General features: G+C 36.6%; 1 protein-coding gene across 1 annotated transcript in view; it reads right to left on the reverse strand.

Moving 5' to 3' along the window:
- Positions 1–22,323, reverse strand: part of LOC110173853 (SH3 and PX domain-containing protein 2A-like) — a 152,062-nt gene that overhangs the window by 48,669 nt on the left and 81,070 nt on the right. Inside the window, 3 exon segments of the mRNA XM_020939861.2 lie at positions 3,626–3,754; positions 10,787–10,831; positions 22,210–22,235. Coding sequence (XP_020795520.1) covers positions 3,626–3,754; positions 10,787–10,831; positions 22,210–22,235 — 200 coding nt within the window.

Below are 22,323 nucleotides of genomic sequence, written 5' to 3' on the forward strand. Positions count from 1 at the left end.
GTAAAGATGTTTCCTTATCATAAACATACTTGGAGTTGTGTTTTGTTTCATTCACACATGTTTAACACACAAATCCTGTGTATTTAGGCTGAGTTCTCTCTCAAACGGAAAACATGCCATACACTTTCAATAGAATCATTTGGATAATTTCAGCCCTGGAATTGCCTCTATCTCTAAACTAAAGGTAAAATGTAGCTGTTAACTTGAAAACTACCACTACATGACATCACAGGGTGGATCAGAGCATTTTTGAGATGTAGACAGCCTAATAATAAAGGATTAACCAGAAAAACACAACTCCAGGTATGCTTTTGATGAGGTAACAACATTCTAACATGACTTAAAGCTCACAAGAGTGAACTTTGTGTAATATAGGACCTTTAACACATTCAGCAGCCACACGTGAGCCAATTACTCCCCACAAGAAGACACATGATATACAGTGGTGACTCCAAAAGTGAAAGAACAAGTCAAAAATGGGTCTAGTTCTATATATAGTATGTTAAGTTGTTTTTGCAGAATGAGACAGCTTGAGTTTTGAAGCAGAACTGTAATATTATGTTGAAAGATACCTCGCAGCCCCAATGACAAGCGCTGTGAAGAAAATAAACCCTAATTAACGAATGTACTGCCACAAACTGTCAGCTTTTGTGCTCTTGCTTTGGCTAGCCTGGAGTACACACAGTCAGAGTCGGAGGCCTTGAAAACGGGAATGAAAGAGGAGGAATATTAAACAAGCTCTCACATGTGTTTGTGTTGGCATGGCTCACGCTGATGTCATGACCGCTGCCCCACTTGTTTGGCCCAAAAAGGATGACACATATCTAAGTACTGGACAAGCTTTTGGGTAAGAGAGCAAAAGGCCAAAATTCCATTAAGTGGCTGTTTAGTTGTTATTTTTCATAATGGTGAGCAAGTGCTGGTAAGAACAATAATTAAAAAATAATTCGACTTTAGAATCACTGATTTCATCTAATGGCTTGAAAACACAAAGGACAAAAAATTACTGACTTACGTGAAGTCCATACCTTTTTTCTGGTTATGCTTTGACAATCATGCAGTTATAACTACAATAACTGAAGGTTAAGGTATACTTTCTTGTCCCCATAGAGAAATTTGTCCTCTGCATTTGACCCATGCTTTACTGTCGTTGGGGATGGGTGTTCAGGGACCCATCTTCGTGCTTTTGTTGCTAAGCTTGGTCAAGACTATCTTTGCTGGAGAATTGTATCTATGCTGCTTTGGGTTGATGGGGGAAACCGGGGTGCCTAGAGGAAACCCACCCAGATACGGGGAGAACAATGCAAACTCCACCCAGGTGACTCAGGAATGGGCTGGAATATTCCATGGTATGGCATTAACCCTCTCTATCCTTCATATCTAATCTCATAGCTCAAAAATACCTTGAAAGACAAAAGGGCCGTCTCTCCACAGATCTGACCTGGCCATGTTGATCTTAATGAACATTCCAGGCAAAGCAATAACAGCTCCATTCCACTCCAGACAATCAGATGACACTCCATCAGAAAAGTTACACAGTACACACACTTTTCAACATTATGCTCTTGGGTGCATGCATGGTGAAAGCTTTGAAATGAACTTGAATGACACAGATTTGAGTGGGATAAAAAAATGCTTATCTATTGAGATAAACAAAACTGCACACTTGGGATTTTAAACAACTCACTACAACAAGCTAAATCTAAGGTCATTCCTACAAAGCCTTTCCTCATCTTTGACAAGTTAAATCTTCTCCGGCATCTTTTCAGTCCAGTCAGACACATCCATTGTCTCATTTATGCTGACAACTCCAAAAAAGTCCTCTGTCACACGCATACGGTACAATAAAAAGCTAGTCCCGTGTTGGGCTTATTCACTTAGGCAGCATAATCACTCAAGAGATGCACATGGTGAGATAGCACAAAGAAAATGAATTCGGCAGCTGTAATCAAAGGGGAGATAAGAAGAACGGAGAGAGACGCGCCAGTGCTCTGAGCCAGCGCCAAGATTTCTGCTGGAGTTGTGCAAGCTGCCGTGTGTCACTCACTCAGTGCAAAATGAGATCCAGCACTGGGAATACAAAGCAGAGTTTCAACAGAGGTGGAGGAGAGGTGAGGAGAGGAGGCGAGGGATGAGAGAAAGAGAAAAACTGGGAAAAAGAAGAACTCAAAAGCAATTAAAAGTATTGTTATGTTGAAATAGTCACTCAAGGTGCAAAAGAAGTTACGTAACTGTGTAAAAATACAAGTACTGAATATATTGTAGAACGCGGTTGCTAAAATAGTAATAACAGTAATTGTCTACTAATATGCAATTACATATATTTCTATTGCAGCTAAATACTACTACTATGACTATGACTACAACTACTATGACTACAACCACTACTACAACTACTGCAACTACCTACCACTACAACAAATCCAAAACTGACAAGAAGCTATGGTAAGTACAAACATAACTACTACAAATACAATGATCACTACAAGTGTTACTGCAATCCTAACTACTTTATACAGTAATTTGCCACTCAGCTAAATAAGGCAAATTAATTTACATAATTGAAACATAATGCTGCTCTCTATACTTATTAACACCATTTACAAACACTTATATTTACATAAGCACATCTATTATAATTGCACCAATCAAACATTTTCAGAGTATGTAGTAGAAAAGCTTACAGATTTAGTTGTTCCATGGCTTTTTGCATTAAGCTCCACATAAACATGAAAACATGGTGCCTTCTGCCAGATACACAGCTCCTCCAGGTGGTGCCAAGCCTCAGCAGATTACAACATTTGGACAAGAGCGAGCAGTGAGGAGCCAAACAGCAGGGGACTCAGCGGGGAGGGGGAGGACAATGGAGGATTAATGTCTATGTATGGGTATTTTATTCTACGATATTAGCGTGTTTTATATTGTTTTACTGTGCGCTCAACCAAAACAAACTATAACCATATTATCTTGTTCATAGCTTATATATAGCATCTATGGGAACCCTGAAGGGACATACCAATAGCTGTAAACAAAGCAATGTCAGCACAGTCTAGTCTTCATTTCAGTGTAGCAGCGATGTTATATGAACTTATGACATACTCAGTCCAAGCCAAGTATTGTGTGAATACTAAGCCAACTGCTACTTTTTACCACAAATTGTTTAATATTTCAGATATTAACAATACTACCAAGAATAACTTTTTAGAAGTTACACTTTCAACTGTATATTTATGAGTTAGGCTAATAAGTAAGAACTTGCACCACAAATTGCAACAAAAACAGTTGAAAAAGTAGATGCTATAACTACTAACTACTGCTGCTATTAAAAATGATTACTACTCCAAGAACTACTAGGCTAATACTACTACAACTCCTATTACTAGTACAAGTTCTACAGCAGCTACTACTACGACCAAACCTATTCTTGAACTATAAATCTATCATTTCACATAGACAAACAATAACACTAAAGTAGAAGTCCCTCACAGCTCTCTCGCTCATAAGTTAACAAAGTCAAGATAACTCGCAACTCAGACTCAAAACCACAACAATCTGGCTTTCCTTTGCGGTATTTGAAAACGCATGTCACTGTCACTGCAATAAATCAGAAGTCAGTTCCACTCACCACTTTCGCTCTTCTCGATGACATCCACAGTCTCTCCCGCTTTTAGGTTAATTTCCGAATTTTCCTGGCGTTCGTAGTTGGCCACCGCTACATATTGCTCCAGGACCATCGGCTCAGAGTTGTCAATACCTGAGGGGTAAAAACATGCCGTGAGCCATCTCCCTTTGGGGCGACCACTGCATCCCATAATACTCCCACCGCTGCTCCCAACAACGTGGACCCGGGACAACGCCATGGCGACCCTCCTGACCAATCAGATCTCGCAACTTGCAGCCGGCATAGTCCCAAAAGTTTGGTCATAACATAGTAGAGTCAGTCCCCCTCCCATACTGAAGCAAGGGGAAGCATTGACATCAAAATAAAAGTTTAAAATAGTCAAAACGGTTCCTTAAGAGATCCATTTCCATTTTAAAGTATATTCATTATCAAAAAGTCCAATTGGGATAAAGATATCGGGGTTGTTGGCAGGGGAAAACTGAGAGGGAATGGCTAGAAGAATAGTGAAGTTTTGCCTGTGGAAAATCAACAGTGCCTCCCCTCAACGGCTTTTGAGAGGAGGGGGGTGAACGCACGCTAACCACCGCTGGCCTTAAATAGAAACATATGAGTGGACTAGAAAGACACAGGGAGAGAGAGAGAGGGAGAGAGGGAGGGAGATAGGAGATACAATAAGGGAGAGAGAGTAAAGAAGAGAGAAGATCAGAGAGAGAACGGGGGGACAAAGGTGCGAGGAAAATAACATAAGAGGGAGACTGCAAGTGAAACAAACAAGGAGATAGAGCGAGAGATAGGGAAAGTAAGAGAGGTGTGAAGAACAAGAAAGAAACATAGTGGGATAGACAGAGAAAGAGAGAGAGGAGAGTTAAAGGAAGTACGATAGAAAGAAGAGAGAGAAAATGAGAGACAGAATGAAAGTGAGATAGATAGGGAGGGAGAGACAGAGGAAGGGAGACAGAAGGTAAGAGGAAAAAACTGAGAAAAAGGAGCAGCTTAGACAGAGAGAGGAGAAAGAGAGACGCGATGAGAGAGAGAAAGAAAGAAAAAGATCGACAGGTATGGAGGAGAGAATGAGTAGAGGGGATAGAGAGGAGAGAGGTTGTAAGGAAACTGAACAAAAGAGAGAGTGCAAGAGAGAGAGAGAAGATTTAGATTTTTAACAGACCATTATTGTGTCCATCAAAAACATTTTGCATTCAATTTCATCCACACCTCGTGCTATTTACATAAAAAATAAAGTCAAGTGTTTACATTACATACTATTTTCACTATTTACACTAGAGAGAAGTAGAAGAAAAAGAAGAAAAAGGGTTCAGAAAGAGGACTAAAGAGCACGGGAGTGAGGCTGGGTATTTGTTTAAGTTCACTATGCTTAGGTCAAAGCAGATCTGAACTTCTGACATTAACCTTTTTCAATACAGTGTTATTATTTCCTCTTTATAAAGTTCACAGGCTGCAGACAAACTGATTTGATTCAAAGTAGTGATGACTCATGCCGCTCTCAAAGAAACTAAGCTGTGTGCTGTTGCTATTGGTGACCCGAGAAGTCTAAATATGATATAAGGAAGTTCATTTGAGGACCTTGGCACCTTATTGTTCTGCTATACTCATATAAAAAACAATATTAAAAAAACATTCTGAGTCAATAGCAGCTGACATTTTGCTTGGCCCCATGGTTTACCAATGTGGTGAGGATGGTCATTAAAAAGTAACTACTGAAAAAGGGTATTTTCATTTGATATAAACAAATGCATTAACTTGTATGATGCCTGTGGAATAATCAGATATTAGACAATTGTGGCTGCAAACTAATCTAGTCATTTAAAGGTGCACTGTGTAATTTTGATGAAGAGTGTGCCAGGAGTGTTCTGCAGTATGGCATTAAATATATCTATCATGTATTTATTAAAGTAAAGACAAAAAAAATGACCTGACTGACAGGTGCCCACAGACCTGCTCCATAACGATACAAAAGTTTAATGCCGACTGTTTGAGACAAAGAATGGACTGAATAATCCGTGTGTCATTCGCTCATTCAATTTTCAATATAAAACCAAAAATCAGTAAACAAAAAAACAACTATTTTCTTCATTATTTGTCTCCAAAACCAAAATGAAAAAAACGGATAACGATTTGTTTTCTCAGTTTTCGATTTTGTGTTTAAATGAAAAATGGAAAAAAAAAAAAAAAAGATAATGGCAGTTTCCTGTTTTCATGACTTAAACTACGATGCCAGACTTTTGCGCCACATATGGACAGAACCAGGACTAAACCAGGTCCGACCAGACCGGGACTGAAACCAGGACTTAGACTGGGACCAGACAAGGATCAGACCAAGACCAGGCCGTGATTCAGACCGCGAGTGAGACTGGGACCAGGCCTGGGACCAGACCAGGACCAGACCGGGACTGAGACCGGGACTGAAAATGGTTTAGTCCTGGTTTAGTCCTGGTTCAGTGTGTATGCGGCACAAAAGTCCGGCATCGCAATTTAAGTCACGAAAACACGAAACGGCTGTTATCTGTTTTTTTCATTCTTCATTTAAACACAAAATCGAAAACCGAGAAAACGAATCGTTATCCGTTTATTCATTTTGGTTTTGAAGACAAATAGTGAAGAAAACTGTTATTTTTTTGTTTTCTTATTTTTGGTTTTATATTGAAAAACAAATGAACAAATGATACACGGATTCTGAATGTAGGTTAATGCAAATCTATTATTAAATGAAAACTATTAAAGACAAAGTGAAAATGTGTGTTTTGATGCATAGACAATAGACAACAGAATGCAACTTTCAACATTAAATCATATGTACTTTCTTTTATTATATTACCATCTGGCGTTATATTTATGTAATCCAGTTAGGTTCCATTGTGTTCTATGGGCATATACTAGTCTATGTGCTCTTACACTTGCTCTGATACAGCTCAAGATCATTCTAAAGTTATTCAGGAAAAGTTTGTTTCTGTCCTGTGAATGTGACTTTTTTAGTATTGATGCTTGTTCAAATGAGTATCTAGGTTCAATACTAGTTTTAATATCGATTAGAATAGTTTTGACCCTAGTGAAAATACAATTCAAATGTACCTTAACTATCGTGAAATTGTGCAAAAATAAAATCATTTTGGGATGATAAGTAAGCCTGAAACTATTATGGTAGGTATTGTTGTTTCAAAAGACCATCCCAAAACCCAAAATGCATTTAACTGTTATAATTTCCCAGCCTCACTTCTGCAGAATGGCCTGGATGACATTACAAGACAACAAACAGATAAAACTTTAGTCTGTTTTGGTGCACAAACAACTCCAGATGATAACATTCAGTTTGATTTTTGAGGACCAATTTCTGGAGTACAGAGCTAGTATCAGGCGTGCAGACAGAAAAGGGAGAGGTGAAATCATAAAAACATACAGACGCAAATTCACATCTTGCCAAAGTCAGTCATGCTTATATGAAGCTATACGTGACTGGAGGCCTGGGTAGCACCTGGCTGAACACTGAAGCTTATCTGAATGCTTTTTGCAATTACATATGGCACGATAAACAAACACAGGTGATGACTAATGGTAAACTTAGCTCAATAGATGAGAATGTAAAGGCTAAAAGCGGTCCACATACTAAAATTGTATTACTGCAATTCTACTACAATATTACACTATTTTCTGTTACAATGTTATTTCCTCCTCAAAAACAAACCTGGACTTGTGCTTTGTTTCATTCACACATGTCTAACACAGAAATCCTGCAGATTTAGTTCTTCTCTCAAACAGAAAACACTTCCATCTTGTGGTAATACAGGAAGTGCTCCACTGTGTTTTTAACTCCGTACACCTTCACATGAATCAATTGCATAATTTAAGCCCTAGAATTTCCAATCTCTACTTAACAGCAGAGCAGGAGCAGAGCATTAAGAGCTTTGTAGATGCAGACAGATTAATAATAATAATAATAAAATAATAATTAAACATGTGGGAATGAAACAAAACACAGCTTTAGGACCTTTAACAATACTTACTACATTTGCTGGGTTGGAAAGGAAACAAATTGAAAAGTCACTCAGCATATTTGAGGAGTAAATATTGTTATATTTTACAATGCACCAGTGATCAACTAAAAGCACATTATTAAGTCATATATTACGCAAAGCTGACTATTGTGAGCTTTAAGCCATGTTATAATGCTGTTATCTCCTGAAAAACATCTGGAGTGGTGTTTTGTTTCATTCACACATGTTTGAGTAATCTTTTATTATTATCCGTCTTCATCTCCAAAGCTCAAAATGCTTTGTTCCACCATGTGATGTCATGAAGTGGTTGTTTTCAAGATAACAGTTACGATTTTACCTTTTCTTGTGAAAGTTTATGAGATTTAAAAGCACAGCAGAGCACTTCCTGTATTGTTGCATAATATCACAAAGTGGAACAGAGTGTTTTTCCTTTGAGATGATGAGGAAGCAACATTATAACATAGATCAGAAAATAACATAATACGGGCCCTTTAAAGGTGCATTACATAACCCGGACATATATGTTTAATATAGTTTTACTTAAGTGTATCTCACGTGGTTGTGCACACATTAAAATCCCCCTCTGATTCTTGAATAATGGAGAATAGTCAGCGTGAGAAAAACAGGCTGCCGACAGTACTTAATCTGTTGCTTTTACAGTATTCAGCCCATATCTCCAGGAAAGCTTGTAACTCTGCTTCCCTGGTGGGCGTCGCCTGTGTATTCTTTAGGCCAAATGCAGGAGAAAAGTAAACAGCCGTAATATGCCTAGTTGCACCGGGCAGTGAGAGTCAGCCTCAGGTTATAAACTAACTGAGATGCATCAACAAGCTTTACACTGTCCAATAAAATGAGCAGAACATAGTACCCACTCTAAAGGCATAAACATATAATCTATTGTGTTACTGACTTAACTGCCTAGAGGGACAAAACAAAACGCAAAATTTACCAAAAAGATAATTCTCTCTGTGAACTGGGTTGTCTTTCCACAGATCTGACTTATAATGCAGCATATTGTTGTGTTACTAGAGGTTTAATCTCAACCGTGGAACATTACTGACAAAGCAATAAATAAGACAAGCAGGTGACTGACTAGACTGACTTTTCTTTTTATTTAACTTGTGTAACTTTTCTGGACAAGGGTATGTCACCTGCTTGTCTCCACAGCTATGGCATGAAACTTGACTATCTCCATGGAAACAAGCAGTTGACACCACCAGGCCAAACTACATTGTCGGATCTCTGGAAAAGTGAGTCCATTCATTGTAAGAAATTGAAATTTTTGAGCAATAAAACAACTGTAATTGAATAAATGCAAGGTTAAAAAGTTAAATGCCATACTGTGAAACATTCCAGACAGTAACATCTCCACGGAGACAAGCAGGTAGCAGACCCCCAGGAGAAAAATTACATCACGCTTATTTACATTTTAACATCATATCTTGCTTTGCATTTAGTGCAGCACGAAACTGGTATATTTTGATAAATAAACAGCTGTAATGTTAGCTATGAATTCAAAAGTTGAATAAAAAGTGACAACATAATTTTGTTTCTAAACTATCCTGCTAATCTTTTTGTTAAGATGAATTCTCTGTCAGCTTTTCAACACAACATAACATAGCAAATTCCCACCAGATGGTCCAATGTGTCACTCTGTGTCATTTCTGTTTACATCTCTGAGACAGGCTATTCTTTGGTGGGTAGTTTTCAATTTGGACTTGCTTGGTCATGGTTCACCAAAACCAAAGTAAGTTGAAAAGCATGCATTTAAAGGTTATTTTCTACTTGAGACTTGATTTGTCTTTCTTCACTGGTGCATGTGCAGTTTGACTTGGCCAGTGGAGTCTATGGGGATTGATGGGGAGATGAAAAGGCAGGATTTGACCAGATGGAGAAGATGAGCACATGCAAAGAACATATGGGCAAAGTGCTGAAGTGGAAAATGAAGTCAATTTAAGAGCAAGAAGAGTTGGTATTTTAGTGTGTTAGTATGAAGAGGAGGCATGGGACTGACCAAACTGAATTCCCTAAAAGATGTCTAGATTAGTGATAGAGTTTGAAAATTACAGTTTCAGTGGGTAGAGTTGGATATATTTTCAAAATGCTCCATAAAATGCATTGTGCAATATACACTTGGGAGGTAGTGACAAATTCTGCTCTAACTGTGCAAATTACAATCTGTTGTTTTCAATTTTCAGAATTAGGCATGATTTTTTTATTTTATTTTTTTTTGCAAGTGGCGTATGGTTGCTGAGTGCTTTAAATTTTTTAAGGTTTATTAGGTCATATATTTATCTAATAGACTTAGGTACATGTTCACATTTTCAATCAAAATATACATTGTCCAAAGTACACTTGTATGTTGACAACTTTTCTTACAATAGTTCATGGCAAAAAATTTTAAGGTAATTTGACTTTAATTGAATGTAAATGTGAGTTAAGGTGCATTGTGTAACTTCTTTGGTGGAGGATCCGTCAAATTCTTTTCTCCATGGAGATGTTAATGCTTTATATGGAATGTTTCACAGTATGGTATTAAGCTTTCAACCTTCATGGAGTCCAAACCAAACCAAGTTACAGGTCAGATCTGCGGAGAGGCAACCTGCTCACAGTCAGAATGCCTATTTTTCTAGGTATTTTTGAGCAATAAAACCACCTGTAATTTAATAAATATAATGTAGAGCTGTTTAATGTCATACTGTGGAACAATCAAGGCAAAGCAATGACATACCCATAGAAACAAGCAGGGGCGAACCCCAAACCAAAACATTTACATACTGCACCTTTAAATCTTGCCAACTCTCCACTGAAACTCCATAAATGCTGAGACAAACTTCCAGATAACTTTGGGTGCATTCACACTTGCCCTGTTTTGGTCCGGGTTTGAGCCAAGTTCAGTCCATATATAGATTTCGTCTTATTCTAGTCCTGGTCTATTTTCCAGCTTTAGTCATAATTTTCATATAGTCTGTTTATGACTTGAGCTTTCACAGTACCAATAGCAATCCCAGGAGGTATATGCACATTCCATTTTGCACTCCCACAGTTCAAATCAACCACACAGAGCATTAAGTCTCTCCAGCCTGCCTCACTAAAGCAGCAGCAGCAGCAGTCGTATTGTACAGTACAGAATATGAGAGGAGACACACGGAAGTACCTGAGGCCTCTTTCCTGGGACTGTCGGTGAAGCCGTACATCCACACTGCAGTGGAGAGAGAGAGAGAGAGAGAGAGAGAGAGAGAGAGAGAGGGAGGGAGGGGAGAGAGGGAGGGAAACATTATTCAGCCTGACAGCAGCAGATAGAGTTGGAAACAGCAAAAAAAAAAAGACTCCTGCAAGTTTATCACAGTTCTCACATCTCCTGGGACTTAGTGTTTTCATCAGGATTTCATCACTGGTGCAAGAGCATCTGAGGCCAAGAAGATGTTATATTTACAACATATTACAAACATCTCCTTCAATGTCTAAGTGTCCACGATATAGAGCAGGGTGATACGGCAAAAAACTGTAATCACAATTTCCTTTCCTTGAACTGATCAACCTAAATTTATTTATTTATTTATTTTTCAATATTAAATTTTCACAAACAACTTAACTTTACTTAATTGACATCGTTTAACAGAAGAAATAGCTCTAAACAACATGCTTATACTGCAACAATATTTAGTTATAGATTAACAGAAAACAAACAACTAAAACAAACAAACAAACAAAAAAATTGTATTTAATTTGAGCAAACAGAAAAGAGGTTAAGCATTGTGTCAGTTAAGGCTGTGCAATTAATCAAATTTTGAGCGTGATTTCAATTTGTGTGTCAAATTATTTCCAAACTCATATAATCGAGTTGAAACGATAAAGCCTAACAAAGTTTATTTTGGGATATCATTATTGAATGTAAATAAGTATATTTATTTTATTTTTAGATATATAGTTTATTTGTAGATATATAGTTTATTTTAAATACATTTGTGTTTTTCTATGCCTTATTTCATGCTGAAAGTATATTTTATTCATTTTTATACATCGCAAAACTACTCTAAGGTACTTATTTGTAGCCTATATTTATTCTTAATTTGAAAACAAAGCGGGTTTTTTTTTTCTTTTTTGAGACAGAGAAATGCAGAATAAATGCATTGTGTAACTAATCGAGAAAATAAATAAAAAAAATATAAAATAAAAATAATAATAATCGACTGAATAATCGTGATTTCAAAATTGACCACAATAATGATTTTTTCCATAATCGAGCAGCTCTAGAGCCAGTTTTATTTTGGCATTTTTGTGTATTACAAGAATATTAAGTGTAAACCAGGTCGAAATATGTGCAATAACACATTTCAAAAACAAATTCTACCACAGAATTTTCATCTGCTCATCATTTTAAACTATGGGAAGTTTAGATTTTTTTTTTTTTTTTTTTTTTTTTTGCAAGTTATATGTATGCAGCCTATTTAAGGGAGTTTTCAGTCTAATTTTAAACAATATTGTGTTCATATGTTTAAAAGTCCAATATTACACAAAATTGTCTCTTGTGAGCTTTTAGTCATGTTAGAATGCTGTTATCTCATCAAAAACATACCTGGAGTTGAGTTTTGTTTCATTCACACATTTTGAGAAACCCTTTGTTATTAGTCTGTCTACATCTTCAAAACTCAAAATGCTCTCTTCCACCTTGTGATGTCATGAAGCAGTAGTTGTTGTGTAAACAGCTACCTTTTACCTTTAGTTCAGTAGAGAGTGACAATTCCAGAGCTGAAATTAACTAAATGAGTAATAATATGGGTCCTTTAAATGTTTGTATTATGTGGGTGTCTTAGGATGCCTCAGATGGGTGTTAGCCATTTCTAAAAGTCTTGCTATACCATAACCCCCCCTCTCTCCCTAAGCCAGCCCAGTCAGGAAATGAACTGTGATGCATGAGGACAGAGGGACAGAGGAGCAGACGAGGTGAAGAGGGAGATGGTTGCTGAAGCTAGTGTTTATATGTTTCAGACCAGAAAAATTATTTACAATATAGCATCACTTCAAACATCATTCAAATTATTGCCCAATTTGGGATGAAATATTTAGACTTTTGTTGTAAAAATAAAGTATACGGTATATTACACATGTAGTCATGGGAGTCTATGGAAAACAAGTACAGCGCTATACTTATACATGTTTTACTTTCCTTGACAACCGCCTCCCCCTTTTACAATTCCTTTCCTTTCTCTTTCTGATCTATACGCTCACACTGAGAAACTAACACTTCTTGCCATAATAGCTCCCAAATCTCCTCCCAGAGCCGGTGGAGCGTTTCTGGATTGAAGTTAGCCCAAAGGGAAAGCTACGGCTGGTCCTGGGTCAGATGGGGTCAGACCCACTCCCTCTCGCCCCTCTGATGACTCCTGTCTGCGCCACACATCTGACTGGTATTAGCTCCAGGACACCTCTTACAAACATGCATATATAGAGAGAGTCAATAATTCATTTCAGATTTTGTGTGTTGATGCCTGGAGCACAGTGTTTTCACTGTACCTTTTTCAGTGTCAAATAAGCATTACTCTAGAGTGTAGTAGCAAGAAGAAAAATGTATTCAGGAAAAAAAGCAGTTAAAGCAGACCTATTATGCAAAATCAACTTTTCAGAGCTTTAACAATGTTATATTTCTTTCCTCTCACTATTTACTTGCCCAAAGTTGTATTTGAAATGATTCGTGCATGTTTGAGCCATCTTTAATTGTTTATTTTCAAGATGCCATTTTGCCGATCAACCCCCATTTCTTAATTGGTGATACACGTTGGATTCGGCAGCATTGCAGTAAGCGCCACAGTTTTCTATTTTTACGTGGAAGTCAGTGGACGTGTTTTTTATATTCAGATGTAGTATTGATACAATCTGTCAATGCATTTATAAACTATTAATAAAATCTGATAAAAAACGTAAAACAACCTACGCTATATTTGCAATTGCTTGGCTGCCTTGTTTCAGCGTTTTAACTTTTTAATATCATTATCAATATTCTTTCATCCTCAACAAAAGTGTCCCTTTTTTGTGTTTTGACATATATCAAATTGAGGCTCTGAGGTATTTTCAAAACATTATTTTTAGTTAAACTCCAGTAAAATTATAAGCTCTATCCAAAGTAGTATAGAAATCAATATGATGCTTGCTCATAGTGCAAAACTATGGCTAAAATGTAGATGAAAATTACTGTTACTTCAAAGTTATTACTCTCTTTACAAGTTACTCAAGTATTATGTAACATCCCTGCCCAAACATTTACATTACCCCACAGAATGACAATCCTATGCATGATAAATAACAACTCTCTCTCCCTCAGTTTACATATAAGCGGCTTAATAAGCATCTATACTATTTTTCTGTGGACCTTGCAGACTATGTTGGGAGACAAAACACAAAGAAATAACCATCCATCAGCGACTTAAATCTTGTGGCCTGAGGAAGTATTTGAAATGTGGAGTGTTCAGCAAGAATAAGTGCCTGTAAAGAGTTTTGGATGAGGCTGCTGAGTGAGCTCCATAATGTCCAAAGTTCAAAATGCCCACTTATAAATAATAGAGGCTGCCAAACGGAGGATGCCTCATGATAGCGATAGCCTGGGGCATCAGACAGCCCCTGTGTGCTAGCATCTGCACATCAGATTAGAGATGGATTTGACACAGCAAGCTCCCCTTTATATTACATCAAGCCTCTACTTTTTTTTACTTGTCTCTTTCAGAAAATGAAAAATAAAGAACGTATATATAGCTAAGACTGGGGAGTATATGCATGTGTTTTTTTGTTTTGTTTTTTGTTTTGTATTTTATGAACACAAGAAAGACTTTTTGCTTTAATAAATGTGCTTTTTTGCTATTTGCTCCAGACCGGCTGTAGTTTCATCGACTAAAAAGCTCCGAGCTGATTGATGATTTGAAATGATTTGATCTGATTTGATTAAAATCCTCTACTTGCACTCAAACTCAAATTGTATGCTCTTTGTTTCTACTGCTACTTTAAATATAGGCTTTCTCTTTTACTAGTAGGGGCTCACTTTTGACACCCCCAAAGTCACACATTTAGTTGTGTATCCAAGACCTATGCATCTTTAGGCTTACAATTAGAGACAGACTGATGGATCAATATTTGCTCTTTTTAATGGAGCAGCTATCTGCCTTAAATCTCCAAGACAGGCCAATATTTAGTTTTGGCTGACCTGCTGCATACAGAGTACACATAATGCTTCATTTGAACAGGTAAGTGTAGCGATAACTGCATAAAACATGATTAAACTGCTCTCTTATAGGTTTATGATTAAATTCTAATTGACATCATTTGGGCAAATAATCTAAATCAGCCCAAATATTGGCAAAGCTTATCAGCCATTTTCTTTAGTTTTAACAAAAAACATATCAGTCGATCTCAGCTTACAATAAACATGCTTCAGAATCGATTTTTTAACGTATTTGACTTTAATGGGAATGGCTCAAGTTTTCTTCACTTGTATGTTTCTACTAGAGTATGAAATCTCTCTGGCATAGTCTATATCAACACTGTCTCTTAAAAGATAGAAATTGTTATCTTTACAAAACCTCAAACAGGAGTTGCTACCTATCTGACGTGAACATAAAGAAAACCTTGTTCCTTGACCATAATACAAAGGCGAGATTTAACAACTGCGACTAACCAAGAGACTATTGATTTAGAAGAACAGACCGCAATGTCAAATCTCCAGCACCAAACAGCTATTGATGTCATGAGAACTTATAAAACACAATATAAAAAGTGCAGGTATATAATTCAATGACTTGTTATAGGAAGGAAGATATTGTCCTGGTTACTTCTAATGTTGTTGTTAAATCAATACACCAGTGCTTAAACAGCTTGGCAATAACAGTATTTTTAACTAAGCTGATGGTGTAGTGGCATTGGATTCCTTTGTAGCAGCGAGAAGGTCCTTGGTCAGATCTATACACTAAACACTATAAAATGACTCTTTATGACTTCACTGCTGAAATAATAGTTAATATGAACAAATAAGTAAACCAATCACATGAAATAAACTCTTAAATGTGTAATGTGTGACTGTAAATGTGATATGATAGAAGCTATGTTTTGTGCTCAAAATGGAGGAAAGTGGGCACAATATGCAAAATATTAAACAAGAAATGTACTGACAACTTCCACGTCTGTCATGATAATTACTATATCGACTTATTCGTTCTATAAATGAAACAAATAAATGAAACAATGAACAATCTTTTTTTAGGGTCAGTATTTATCATGGAGATGGTTTGCACTAGTGGGAAATTGTTTTGTTATTTTTTGGTTATTTAGTGATATTTGAGTTGTAGAAGGTTTAATAAATACCTTTTATGACTTATAACAGATACAAATTAATTACTAAACAATATTCTACATTTTGATTACATATATTTATAATCCTGCTTTAGTTTCAATATTATAATTTATCATTTATATTTACTACAGTTATTTGTTATCTTGACAGGTCTAACAACTTCCAGCACATGGTATCTGTTTTTTCAATACTGATCCTGCCAACTTAAGATAGTTAATTTTAGTGTGTCACAAATACATACTTTCTCCATCTGTGAGGATACAATGGAGTAAAAGGCTACTCAAGGACATCCAAAACCTATAATTGTAAAAACACACAAGTTGCAAACCCAAGTCTTCAATCTCAATCTCAGTTTCAGTCTCATCTAAACACAGCAGTGCCTGTTTGACAGACCCTCTTGCCCAAACCCCTCCCTCCTCTGAACATGAGCCCATGTAGAGCGGAACAGGCCTCCAATGCACTTCTACAACTTCAACTGAATCCAAGACTGTTTAATATGAAAGATGTAAAAAAATACTGCTGTTATATCCAGACTGGAAATGCACATAATAAAGCCATGCACATAAAATATTATCTTTTTGTTTTGGTAATGCTATCACAATCTTTGAAAGGGTCAGCAGTCACCTCCAGTCTCTCTCTCTAAAACCTTCAAATCAGGTTATAAATCTAGGGGTAATAATCGACTCAGACTTCAACTTTAGCAGCCACATCAAATCAATAACATCTACAGCTTTTACCATCTAACAACAGCAGCAAAAATCAGAGGTATACTGTCTACACCAGACTTGGAGAGACTTATCCATGCATTTGTCTCTAGTAGATTAGATAGTTTAGATTACTGTAACTAGAACCAGGAAGTGCAAGTATATAAGTCTCTCCATGGCCTAGCACCAAAGTACATCTCAGTCATGTTAGTGCCATATGAACCATGTCGCACTCTGTGGACCTCAGGTACCGGCCTCCTGCTGGTGCCCAGAGTCAGGACTAGACACGGGGAGTCAGTGTTTCAGTTTTATGCAGCTCACACCTAGAACAGTCTTCCTGAACATGTGAGACATGCCTCTACTCTTACTCTCACAGTATTACTACAATTTATACAACACCAACCCCAAATCTAAAAATGGGTAGGGTACTGCAAGTGATACAATCAACGGTGATAGGATATGTCAAATGAGAATTTTTGGAAGGTGAGTTTGTTTTTAGACTTGATTAAAAATGACAGCATGTCATAAAAATGTGCACTTGAAGAACTGTTTCATGTTTAGTTTTCATTTTTGATCATCCTGTCTGGCTTTTAATTCAATTTTGGTCAGGTCAGATGGCATGCTTTTTAATTAGTGACAAAAGTTAGAAAAACATAACATCAAGAAGCTTGTATCAAGTTTCTGAAGTGAACCTGTTGACTTCAGTGAGACGTGTTCTTTGTTATAGACGCACCAATAAACTGCTTGTAACTAATTAGCTGAACAGTGGGGTGCTGCAGGCTTCAGCACAAAAACATAAACTAGGTCAAAGCCCTCATCTTGATAGTGATTAAGTACTCCTTATGGATTTAAATAATTGTACATGTTTGGTTAATTATACCAATTTAGCTTGTTATATCACAGTAATGAATCAATTATTATTCCAAAACAATGTTCTGGCCTACTTTTACATTTCATCAAATAACTACTTTGAAAAACAGAACTGTATATAGTGTAGGGAACCACCGACCCAATAGTGGTATCAGATATTGGATAGCAGAGCCGATACTGAGAAATCTGCTGGATTGAATATCAGATTCCAGATATCGATTACATATAAAGTGATATAGTAGGACCGGTTGTAGTTGGCCCAGAAAGTCTCATAATTTTTTAATTTGTATTAACATGTAGTTTGAGATAAGTAACAGCTACATAACACACTTGGATCAGTTCTGTGTTATTTTGTTTTAGTTTAGTTTAGTTAGTCCTTTTTTCCTATTACACAAAACTGACTCTTGTGATCTTTAAGGCGAGTTATAATGTTGTTACCTCATCAAAAAAACATACCTGGAGTTGTGTTTTGTTTCATTCACACATGTTTATTGTTATTATTAGTCTGTCTACATCTCCAAACCTTAAAATACGCTGTTCTGCCTTCTGACGGCATGAAATTGTAGTTTTCACATTAACAGCTACCTTTTACCTTTGATTTAGAGATTGGCAGTTCAAATGATTCTACTGAAGGTGTATGGTGTTTGAAAACACAGTGGATTGATTCCTCTATTACCACGTGACATCTCAAGCTGGAACAGAGAGTTTTTAGTATAAGAGAAGAGCTCAGCCTAAATATGCAAGGTTTGTGCATTAAACATGTGTGAATGAAACAAAACACAACTCCAGGTATGTTTGCGATGAGGAACAATATTATAACATAGATAAAAGTGCAATATGAGCCCTTTAAAGACAATAAATGCCTAAAATGTCACTTTCTATTGGGTAATGGCAGATATTTAAAACTATAGTACTGAAATTGGTATCAGAACTGAAAAAGCTGGGTCGGTGCATCCCTAATCTAGTGTCTCAAAACTACTGAGTATTTCCTTCCTTTCAAACAAGCACAAATTCCTCAGGGTTCACCAAGTGCGTTAAGTGCAATTCAAATGTCTTCTAACCCGACAGAAGGAAGAGACAGCTATGATTATATCTTGGCAAAATGCAATAGAATAACCACATCGAAAGTGCTATCCTATTTCTTTGAATTGTGGCTAATCTTTTGGTTACAATGTCAACCATGCCTCCTTAATAGAGAGGCTTCAAAAGCAGTTCAGTGATTTAAAGTGAAAGCTGGACTGCCTGGAAACACATATATAACGTTTTATTATCATCAACCACGCTGTTATCTAATGCCAGAATGCCGTAATTATAGATGTGGTGAAAGTAGTTTTGACTCCAAATGTTTGAGAATGAAAGAAAACTAGTAATTGAATAAATAAATGTATAAAACTCTTGTGCATTTTTTAAGTGTGTGTCATAAAGTAATTTGATTTTATTTGACAATTTAAAATGTAAAATGTTATTAAGCTATATATCTGAATCTGTGGTTGAAGATTTTGAGTCAAAGATATATAGATAGAGAGAGATCAAATATGTTTTTCTCCATCAATGCGTGTTGCTATATCGTTGGAGACTACTCCTATAGAAAGTTTTAACTGCTGCAAATTTGATAAACACAAGAAATACTCAAAGTTACAAGAAACATGACTTGTGGTTACAAATGACATGCTGAAAATATATTAATACAGTTTTAATTCCAAGACTCTCAAAAAAGCAAATGTTAGCCTGATTCGATTTCAAAATAAATAGCAATTTGGCTACTCAAACACTAACACTGCAGTAAGCACCTCTTTGAATCGTATACTGCAGCGGAAGGCCAGGGCCATCCAAAGCGTCATCTTCTAAGAAATCTAATGGTTTTGAGGAATGTGCATGTAATTGACTTGGCAGTGAGCTCTGTTTCTGGCAGTGGCAAATCAATTTGTGACATTAGGGTTGCAAAGTTTGTCTTCTTTCAGAGTACATATATGGTGACTTCAAAACTTTGTATCTTAAAGGAATTGTATGTATATGGTTACACTATTTTCTGATCTATGTCATAATGTTGTTTCCTCATCAAAAACATACCTGGAGTTGTGCTTTGTTTCATTCACACGTTTAACACACAAACTCTGCATATTTAGGCTGAGTTCTTCTCTCAAACAGAAAACACTCTGTTCTAGCTTGTGATGTCATGTGGTCATACAGGAAATGCCGCACTATGTTTTTCCATACTCCATACACTTTCAACAGAAACATTTGGATGATTTCAGCCCTGGAATTGCTCATCTCTACTAAACAAAAGGTAAAATGTAGTTGTTAACTTGAAAACTACTGCTTCCTGACATCACAAGTTGGAACAGAGCATTTTGAGCTTTGGAGATGCAGGCAGACTAACAGTGCAGGGTTACTAAAACATGTGAGAAAGAAACAAAACTGGTATGTTTTTTGATGAGGTAACAGCATTATAACAGGACTTAAAGCTCACAAGAGTCAATTTTGAGTAATAAAGGACCTTTAAAGTAAAAAAACTAAAACAAAACAAACAAACAAAAAATAAACAACCTACAATCAGACGTGATACTGGATTGGCAGTGTCTTAACCTGCATATTAACGGCACATACACACTTTGGTCCTTCTCAGTTTATGAACAGGTTATGCTTCAAGTGAAAGCTCAGAACCTCCAGAACTCCCTTACTTAGCTGCAAAGGCTGCACTAGCACTGATTCATGATTGGCTGTAGGTGCTGGGGGAGATTTAGATCAGAGAGAGTCGTTTTAGTTTTGAACCAACTGGATATCAGCTTTGAATGTGACAACCCAAAAGAGAAACGCATGTGAAGATTATTCTGCTTTCTGATTGGAAAATGGTCTATTGAACCAAAACACCAAATTATATCATCAACAACTTACCCACCATGTCCAATGTTTTTATAACTAAGAATAAAACTGCATTATAATTGCTATCAGTAGAAGCAATATTTGATTTGAGCATGTTTACCTTGTATCTGGGGATAAAAATAAGACAAAATCTTACATAGCCTACAGTTCCTTAAACCTTACAACCTCTCCTAAGATTGTGTTGGAGTACAGTTAAGAAATATTTACCATGATCAGGCAACATATTTGACATTGATCTACCTTTGTAGCCGCTGGGAATCATAATCTCGATTTATTACTAACTATTTCATGCATTTTCTTCTTAATAATTCATGTATGGTATGACGGATATTTCCATTCAGTCTAACAGCCTAAAGCACAGGCTAGCTAGCATATATACAACAGTAATGTCTTTGTTAAACAGCTCTAGGTTTCCTAATACACATGAGAAGAATGTATTTGCTGAGATAAGAGGATATTCAAAACTGTGCTTGAAGGCCATGCACAATAATCAGTAAAGTTGACAATGCATAAGGCTGCAAGTTATAAAGTATCTAAAATGTAAAGTATTACAGACGTAAACAACATCCAGATAATAATAAATTGTGGAATTGCCTCTCAAAATAATTATTAGCATTCAGAAAGCAGTCCTAGTCTTAGAGCTGATTCTGGTTCTGGTATAGTCCAGCCTCAACAGTTTATTTTGCTTCCTGCTTCCTTACTTTTTTTTTTTCTGGCTGATTTTAGTCCTGGTTTAGTCCTGGTCTGGTTTAGGTCTGATTTGGTTCTCTAGATTTTACGCATCTTCACAATATGAAGCAAATTTGAAAATTAGGTTACCTTTTATCAAGCAGTAAACCAGATCCAACAGACATCCGCTCCTATTATGACCATCCTTCTTCACTTTGCCACAACAGAGACTGGCTCTTCCTTCCTACATAACATCTATTAATGACTTTGCTATTACATCTAAATGGATATCTGGTTGTTTTGAAACCCCACCCTTGGATCCATGGTACATTTGCAAAAAGAGTTTTCGAGTCTATATTTCTGAAATCTGAACCTACCCGTGGTATTAAAATAGCCTCCTGTGATGCTATTGTAAACAAACTACACATTGAAATCACATGAAGTACAAACACGTCACTGATAAAACAGAGCATCAGAGATTATGCAACAACATGATCCTGGTCTGAAGAAGAGGAGGCAGGCTTGGGCAGGAAGTAAGATAAATTGTTGAGAGAGTTAGAGGGATGCACACACAGTATATGATATGTTATGGATTTTCAAATGGTCAAAATAAGTTTCATATATCTTTATTGTACAGGACCATCCATTATAACTTGTAAATGTTTTTATTGCAAATGTGTGCAAGTAGGTTTTCTATATTGGTATGTATTTATCTATTTATTTATAATTTGCATGCTATCCTATTTACTTACTTGTGTTTTAAGATGTTTTTTATGTTATACATTTGAGCTACTGTTAGTAATCTCCCTTGTGGATTAATGAAGTTTGTCTAGAACAATGCTTATGTTTTCCATGTGACAGAAACGCATGTTATGTTGTTATGGTTGGACCTAGTTTAGTCCTGGTTCAATACTGGTTAAGAGCGTACTACAGCAAATCTTCGTTTAACATTTGTTTTAATATCAGATTGCTCATAAATCTTAACTTTGAAGACTTGCCTATCTGAATCAAACGTATCCTGAACTCTGAAAACAATATCCACACATTCAGTTGACAATAACTGTACTGCACTAACCCATCCACAGTTAAAGATAGAACAAAAAGCAGGTGACTTACCAGACTTGCGCTTGGATCCATAGTCCCTGAAGGAGAAGCAACACAAGAGGGACATAGTTAGAGACAGTGGACGCCCAATTCAAGACATGCAGTCACTGTGTATGGACAGATGTA

The sequence above is a fragment of the Boleophthalmus pectinirostris genome, unplaced genomic scaffold (genome assembly GCF_026225935.1).
Source record: "Boleophthalmus pectinirostris isolate CB_2022bp ecotype Guang Dong unplaced genomic scaffold, ASM2622593v1 HiC_scaffold_22, whole genome shotgun sequence".
Lineage (NCBI taxonomy): Eukaryota > Metazoa > Chordata > Actinopteri > Gobiiformes > Gobiidae > Boleophthalmus > Boleophthalmus pectinirostris.